We start from the raw sequence: 8,169 nt of genomic DNA, 5'->3' as shown, positions 1-8,169 counted from the left end.
GTCTGTGTTTGTAGGTGGGGAAGAGCAAAATGGAGTCATGGTCTGATTTGCCGAAAGGAGGACGGAAGATGGCCTTATACCCGTGTTGAAAAGGCGTGTAGCAGTGCTACAGCGTAGAATATCCGCGAGTTGGACAGTCAATGTGTTGATAGTAATTCGGGAGCACGGTTCTCAAATTAGTTTTGTTAAAGTTCTCTGCGACAATGAACGCTGCCTCCGGGTACGCGGTCTCCAGTTTATTCAGGGTCCAATGAAGATCTTTGAGAGCTTTTTTGGTGTCGGCTTGGGGCGGGATGTACACAGAAGTAGCGATAATCCCTGAAAACTCTCGGAAGGTAAAAAGGGTGACATTTGATGACCAAGTATTCCAAGTCAGGAGAGCAGAAGCTCGGAAGTTCCTGTACCTGTTCCCCGTCGCACTACTTGTTATTGGTCATAAAGCAGAGCCCTCCGCCTTTTGTTCTTGCCAGAGTGAGCCCTCTTCCTATTCGCTCGATGAACTGTAAAACCCGCTGGTTGTATAGAATCTGTTTGGAAGTCAGAGGAAAGCCAGGTCTCAGAAAAACAGAGGATGTTGCAGAATCTGATGTCCCTCTGGAAGGAGATCCTCGCTCTGAGTTTGTCAAGTTTATTCACTAATGATGGAACATTGGCGAGTAGTACGCTGGGTAATGGAGGACGGGTCACCCAGCGTCTCAATCTCACTAAGACACCCCCACGTCTGCCTCTCCATCGCTGTCTTTAGTTCCTACTCTCCGGTAGGACTCCCAGGCAACCCAGCGCTAGACCATTGTTCCGCCGTCTCCGGGAATTTAGGAAGGTCAGGTGGACGGTGACTACCCAGCGATTCATATTCCAATCGTTTTACCTGGGGGGTATGAAGTAATGCACAAAACAAACTGAGTGAGAACATTTTAAGAAAAACACTAGAAAAAGTAGAAGCCTGCAATGTTTTGTAGAAGCTCGAGGCGATGCGCCATTCGTCGGCGCCATCTTAGCCGATGCCTGCACTAGTTCAGGGGGACTGAACAGTGCACACTTCGGGGAGAAAGGGGATGGATGGAATTGGGATGATGCATATTGACTGTTTCTCACAGGGCCCTCAAACTAACTCAAATGAACATTTGACTGTATGTGCTTCCATATCAGGTGGTGGCCCAGCTTCAGAAGACGTTCCTGGAGCAGACTTACCCCTCAGCCAACCAGATCCATGTTAAAGGAGGGGACCGCAGGATGATCTACAAGAGACCGTCTGTTGTTAGCAAACACCTGTGGAAGCTGGTGTCCCAACGGCAGTCCAAACAGCCGAGCCAATGACCACATAGATCTATAGAATACATCTAGTTCAAGTGCTCTAATTTTAAGGTTCTAATTCTGTGCCAGTGACTCACCGATTCTGCTGCCAAATGTCTCAATTACACCAACTGCAAGATGAAGTCATCTGAAGTCAACTGAGTGGTATGTCACAGAGGTTCCTTGTTTCTTTTTTTCAGGAATGATTATTGACTGGAATATACTTGACATGTGTATGTCCACACATGAAACCGGTTTCAATCGATTTATTTACTTTTTGTATACTTTATTACAAGTGCAAATATCAGACAGTTTGCCTTAATGTTTGTAAATAAATAATAGTTTTCTGAATTTGTATCTGTGTGTTAACTCTACCACTGGGATCTATTCAATCTGTAAAGCTGAAGCGTTACGATTCCACGAAATAATGTAAAAGTAATTTCCGATTGAGCCGACATATGCAGCGTTTACCTAGAATGCCGGCTCCGCTTAAAGCGGGAACATTGACTTTAAATTTGATTCACGCTGTAAAGCTGAATTTCACAATGCGGATTGAATAGAGCACTCTGTCCCTTTATATCTAATGTACACATCCACTACCTGGGACTGTGTTGTAGCTTTGAAAGAAAAGACCAAACATCATTGGATTATCCTGAGGATTTAAGTTTAATTATGACACCACATCAAAATAAAAATTATTTCCAACAGTTCTGGAATTGTATTCCATCCATATACATGCATAGCAACAACGTTTTTTAAGAAACTTTTTTCTCCCATAATTAGGACATTGGAATGATTCTTTTACATCAGTAACCCCCATCAACCAACCTCCCAACCCATCTTGTCCATCATCAACAGCAATAAATGTAATTCTTGTACAATTACATTTTTTTCTATGGGTTTCAAATAATATATGCAGTCCCCCTCTCATAATACTGCTTTCAGTAATGTTCCCTCATTTACAAAGTATTGCATCGAGAGCAAATTTTAAAAAGGGAGACCAAAGTGTAGTTCAGCAAACAGAAATACGTGTACTATACAAGAATGTTGCCACCCTCCTGAAAACATCCACGTCTGAGTTAAAGAAAGGAGACTGGGACACAGCCACATACATGCTAAGCCAAGTGTATGCCAAAACAGAAGATGCAGCTGGACTGTGCCTGGCTATCCCACCAAGGGCGGGTTAAGGCCAACAATCAGAGTCATGAATAGCAAAGCTGCAAATGACACTTAGGCATATACAAAAACTGTTACCGCAAATAAGACTAGACAAGTGCTTCAGTAGCTATTTTGTGTCTAAAATGCATCTCATTTGTATTCTATTGTTTCATTGAGCCTACATTACAGTGTAAACAATGTGTGTGCTACACAAGAATGACTATACAATAACATTACAAACAACTCTGATATAAATTTCATTTGAATTTTAAATTAAGATCACTACAATTAATACTGATTGTAAAATAAATAAATGTGAAAGTGGCACCAATATTACTCTGGATTCATTTGTTCATTTTTTACTTTTTTAACCAATGATTTGCAGTGAAGTCTTAAAATGACGAAGAAGAAGCTTCTCTTGATTGTCCACAAGCAGCGTTTAGAACTGCGTGAGTGATGCACCAGTCCAGACACGACAGTGTACCCAAACAGAAAAAAGGGGAGTGGGAAGGGACCGAAACTAAACAGGAACTAGTTCATTTCACATGCTCCGCAGCATGTGACGAACAGTAAAACTTCTTATGGGTAATAAAGTTTGATAGGTTGTTGAACTGGATGTCACAGAGGCGGCAGTACTTCCCGCTGCCCGCAGCCTGGGACGACCCATTCACACCCTTTGTCACCGTGGGCACCGCCTCCTCGGTCGGAGACTTGGACGCGGGCGACACGTTCTCGTTGGAGTCGGACGGGTTCTCCGCGCCCCACGTGGGTGAGGGGTGGCTGTCTTGCTGCTGGGGATTGTGGGATTGGTTATCCTGGCTGGGTGGGACGGTCCCGAGCCCGAGCGCTCCTCTGGCTTGTGCCCACCGTTGACTATCACCATGCCCCTGTTTTTGGGCAGCAGGGGCAGTGGCTCTTTGCTGGGGAGTGGGCAGCCGTTGGCAGCAGGCTGCTCTCTCCCCGTCTCTGGTCCCCCTCCATTAGTGCTCGGCTCCTGCTCGCTGCTCACCTCTCTCTCTCCCTGCATGACCAGTCCGCCGGCCACGTAATCGGTCGGCTTTATCCCAAAGTAGGGCGATATTTGCTCGGCACCTTTCATCTTCTTTATTGCGCCGGGATAAAGGCAGTGGGGCAGAAACATGTTCTCGTCTTTAGTCGGGATGAGCTGAGCCTCGCTGAAGGGCTTGAGACCTGGCACTGGGCCCATGTTAGGGGGAACATTCCACCCCCGTTCTGCACAATCATTTTATCGTTGCCGTTCTTCTCACATTTCCCGGGGCTCTTATTGTAGGCATCATCAGGATTACTGCCTTCACTCTTCACCACGTCTGGGAACATGGTCTCACCACCGTGCTGCTGGGTGGCTGTGGCTGTTGTCACAGGACAAAAGTTCTGTTTATGCGCTAGGTAGTTCTCCACTTTGTTAAAACTGATCTTGCACACTGTACATTCGTGATAGTCCAACAGTCTTTTGGGGGAGTTGGGTGATGTCTTGTCATTGGGGATAGGCGAGCACTTTTTGCTGAGATCGATGGGTGCGTCCAGCTCCTGCTGGTCCATAGTGGTATTGCGGTTGGGGGCCATGATAGACTTGGTGACGGTGAGGGAAGCCTCCAGGTGTTTGGGGACCATCCCTGGGAAGACGTCACAGCGAGGGTGAAAGCGGTCGACCAGGCTCTCCACTGCCTCCTGGGACGTACAGGGGTTCTCCATTGGAGGGACCCCCAGGAACCCTGGCTGCCCAATGGAGGGTCCTCTCGGGTCCTGGTCTGGGAGACACATCTCGTACATCTTCCTGCGTTTGCGGGTCCTCATGGTCCTCTGCATGGAGGGAACCTTGTTGGCGGACATGCGTTTCATGGGGGGGTCGTGACGCGTAGCACAATAGTACTGCTTGTGGACCATGTAGGTCTCGTGGCGGCTAAAGGTGATATTGCATGCCGCACAGGAAGTCTGGTTGGGGTCGTTGACGTCAGTCTCCACCAGAGGCGTGTTGGTGGGGCTCTTCCCCTCCACCGCCTGCTGCTTCCCGTTCAGCCTCTCCTCCACGCCGGTCGGGGTGGTGGAGACCTTCTTCACCTGGCCTGGGAGCTCCTTCTCTGGGCCAGGGCCTTTCACTGCCGCTCCTGCATTGATCATGTCCAGAACACTTTGAGAGTTGACTGACAAACAGGCCGACTGCATCAGGTGGCTGTCGGTCACCTCAGACGGGTGGCATCCCGTGAGCATACTGACTGAGCTATGGCCACTGTTGGGGCTCACGGCCTTGTCTGAGACGCTAGAGAAGTCAGCCGACTTGGCCATGTGCTGCCAGCGGCTGTTACAGTAGTGCTTTTTGTGGACCAGGTAGTTGTCCAGGTTGTTGAAGGTGATATTGCATTCGAAACACGTGGCCCCTTTGTTCATGAGGGGGCTGTAGATCACAGGAGGGTAGCCCGTGTTCCCTCCGTGGCGTAGCCTCCGGTGCACCAGCTCTGACATTTTAGCCAGAATCTCAGAAGCCTGCGGGACGACAGAAATGTCCTGGGAGAAAGCGAACTGGGACAGGAAGGGCCCCATGGGGAAGGTGGGGCCCATGTTATGCTGAACGGGAGAGGAGGCCAGGCGGGGGCTGGAGGGCTCAGACTTGATCCGGGTGTAAGAGAAGCTGGCCTTACTGCCAGGGTGGCCACTGTCCTTCTGCCCTGACAGCATGGGCTTTTTCTCAGCCTTCTCCAGCTCGCTGTCGGTGGTGGCGTCCTTGCTGAGACTTCCTTTGGGACTCTGGAGGGCTTCCTTCCGGTTGGCCAACTCGACGCGGGCCGCTGCCTGCTGCAGCGCTTCCTCCGCCCCCCTGGGGGAGTGCTCACTGTCGCTCTCCCTGTGAAGTTTGCTGCCACCGCCGTGGCCATGGTGGCTGTGTAAGTCCTGATGCTGCAAGAGTTCCCTGTGGTTCTGGAAGCTGATATGGCAGTGATTGCATCTGAAGGCTGCCTGTGACAGGTGAGAGAGGATGTGATGTTGGAATGTAATAAGAGAATCCGCCGTGTAGTTACAGATTGTGCATTTCAAGCTGGTGCCAGGGGGGAGCGTCTCTTCCATTTTGACACCTGTTAGGGAGATAAAAGGACACTGTTGAGATTCCTCTTCGCCTTCCCACTCTGCCTTAATGTTAACTACGGCTACGATCAAAAACTGATGCATTATGCCAAGCTTACTCCAAACCCTCCTGATTTTGGGTGGGCTGAAAGCTAAACTGTCAACTGCATAAGCTGACAGTGGAACGTGTATATTTCTGGAGCTAAGAGTAGTAGTTCACTTTGCCAATTATTTTACCTGACTAATGTGAAACTGAGATTGTCTTAATGTCAAGCAATACTTTTCATTACAAAACCGAATACTAAAATGACTGAAAAATATTAAAGTTATACTGTTCTGTACTACTCAACATAATTAAATAATAAATAGGATTACATTTACTCAATGGTGAGATACTTACAACTGAATGACAGCTAAAATAAATCTAAACTACTATACTAACAGTACTACCAGTACATCTCTACTCACTGCTGTGCGTGCTCAGGTGCATTTCCAGGGCCCTGGCACTGGTGAAGCTCTTGTTGCACTGTGGGAAGGGGCAGATGCTGGGGGTCTGGTGGGGTCCGTTGTCATTCTCCTCCCCCTGGCTCTCTGGCTCCCTCTGCCTGCCACTGCAGTAGTACATCAGGTGGGCCTGCAGGTTCCTCTCACTGCGGTACCAGATCCCACACGCCTTACATGGGAAGATGTCCTCTGTAGAGAGAGGGTAAAACACAGGGTAGAATGTCAGGGTAGAGCGTCAGGGTAGAATGTCAGTGTACAGTTCTTGCACATGCACACACAACAACATGCACACGTATGCACGTACAACACACACACGTTTCTTTCTCTTTATAGCTCTGATTTGATACTCAAAGCCATGTGAAAACACTGTAATACCCAAGCCTGTGATAGGACTGTGTTGATACCACTAGGTTGGTGCCCTTTCTCAAGGACAACTGAAACACTGGACCATCTGCCTGCAGCAGAGCAGCCTCCCTGTCGAGCTGAACCCAGATAGCCCTTATTAAGTAAACAAATGCACTATTTGCATGAAGCTTGTATTTTGCAATTAACAGGTTAGTGGGAGGCTCGCCTGTGTTTACGTGAACCCAAACTGAAGGTCGACAGCTCTTATCTCAACCGCTCTTAACACAGACTCATCTGGGTTAATCTACAGCCCATAGACGGACAGACAGACATTTCTTGTTTATTAGGGCTATGTCCAAAATGGCACCCTATTCCCTATATAGTGCAATCCCTTTGTCCAGAGCCTGCACCCTCTTTCCTATAGTGCACTACTTAAAGTTTTGGCCAAAAGTAGTGGACTACATGGGGAATAGGGTGCCATTTCAAACGCAGCCCTAGGTGAGACTACAGTACAGACTAGTCATGGAGTATATTGTAACACACTCACTGTTGACGATGGCAGTGGGCAGTATGGAGGCCATGGCAGCCTGCTGAGGCAGGAGCTGGATGGTGTCCAGCAGTCTGGCCGGGTACATCCCCTCGCTCAGAGACATGTGGCTGATGGCCTGTAGACGGGAGTCAAAGTCCACGGCGAACGCCACTAGCTCCTCGCCCTCCATGATGTTCTTAGTGGTGGTGCACCACAGCTGGCCACCTGGAACAGACAGAAGGGGAACACTGAATTAATGCATGCTGAAAAATTTGTTTTTATCCTGTGAGACTCCGTTGGTAGAGCATGGTAGTGTTAGCCTGTGTGGCTTAGTTCATTGGTTCGATTCCCTCTGGGGACAGTATTATATAATATTATTATTGATGTTTCACCCTGAGTGGTTTGGCTATAGGTGACTCCAAACTCTGGAGTTCAGAGGGTATGGAATTTCATCCAGAGGGAAATGTTATAATGACTTAATAATAATGACAATATAATGACTAAAGTGTCAAATTACAATGTCATACTTTGGTTAAAGTAGCAGTAAGAAACGTCATACTCCATTGGGGTAAATTCTAGTAGGTCTACACATTGGAGCTATACTGTACACTTCAGTAATATAGTATCAACCTGAAACAGGTCCTCTACACACTATTAGATTGTTGTGTTTAGGGATGAAACACTCCGGTAAAATCTTCTGAACATATTCATTAAGTTAGGATGGGAGAGAGAGAGACGAAGGGAGGGGAGGAAGGTTTTTTAGCTTAGATAATATTTATCTCCTGCACATGACAGGGTTTTCAGCTGCACTTCATTTTCCCTTGAAGAGATTAAAGTTTTTAATATAACTATTTACAAAAATCTGTCTGGGGCGATAACAACAAACGATGATACGCTCACGCTAAATGGCAGAATTAGGACATTGTTTCAGAGAAAAGCTGGACAATTAATTAGGGCACGCTGTTAGCTTTCAAAGATGTGCAAACACTCCGACAGAGCAGCGTCAGGATGAGAGAGGACCTGTAATTTGAGTCCAGCTGTTGTGGAAATAAGGGGACCTTGCAGAAGAGAGGGGAGAGGTATGAAGGGTAGAACAGAAGACTAACTGCACCCCACTCATAGATCCATCCTCCACACTTTAGAGAGACACTGATTACAAATGTTTACACAAAATGTATAAATCACTCGTTTTAAAGGTCAGTGTAGGCAGAGTATTCAAGTGAGGCTCTCTTCTCTTAAAAACAACCCAGTCTCTCCCAACC

General features: G+C 47.5%; 1 protein-coding gene across 1 annotated transcript; it reads right to left on the bottom strand.

The window, feature by feature from the left end:
* Positions 1–1,940: 1,940 nt before the first annotated feature.
* Positions 1,941–7,132, bottom strand: LOC123489741 (zinc finger protein ZFPM2-like; the record flags this gene model as incomplete). The annotated part of the gene is given in 5 exon segments (XM_045220160.1): positions 1,941–3,281; positions 3,284–3,666; positions 3,669–5,540; positions 5,998–6,222; positions 6,926–7,132. Coding segments are annotated over 5 exon segments (2,981 nt in total), but the record flags the coding sequence as incomplete, so codon positions are not given.
* Between the last annotated feature and the right edge of the window lie 1,037 nt (positions 7,133–8,169).

This window comes from Coregonus clupeaformis, unplaced genomic scaffold (genome assembly GCF_020615455.1).
Source record: "Coregonus clupeaformis isolate EN_2021a unplaced genomic scaffold, ASM2061545v1 scaf3253, whole genome shotgun sequence".
NCBI lineage: Eukaryota > Metazoa > Chordata > Actinopteri > Salmoniformes > Salmonidae > Coregonus > Coregonus clupeaformis.
This window is presented reverse-complemented; position numbering and strand designations above follow the sequence as displayed.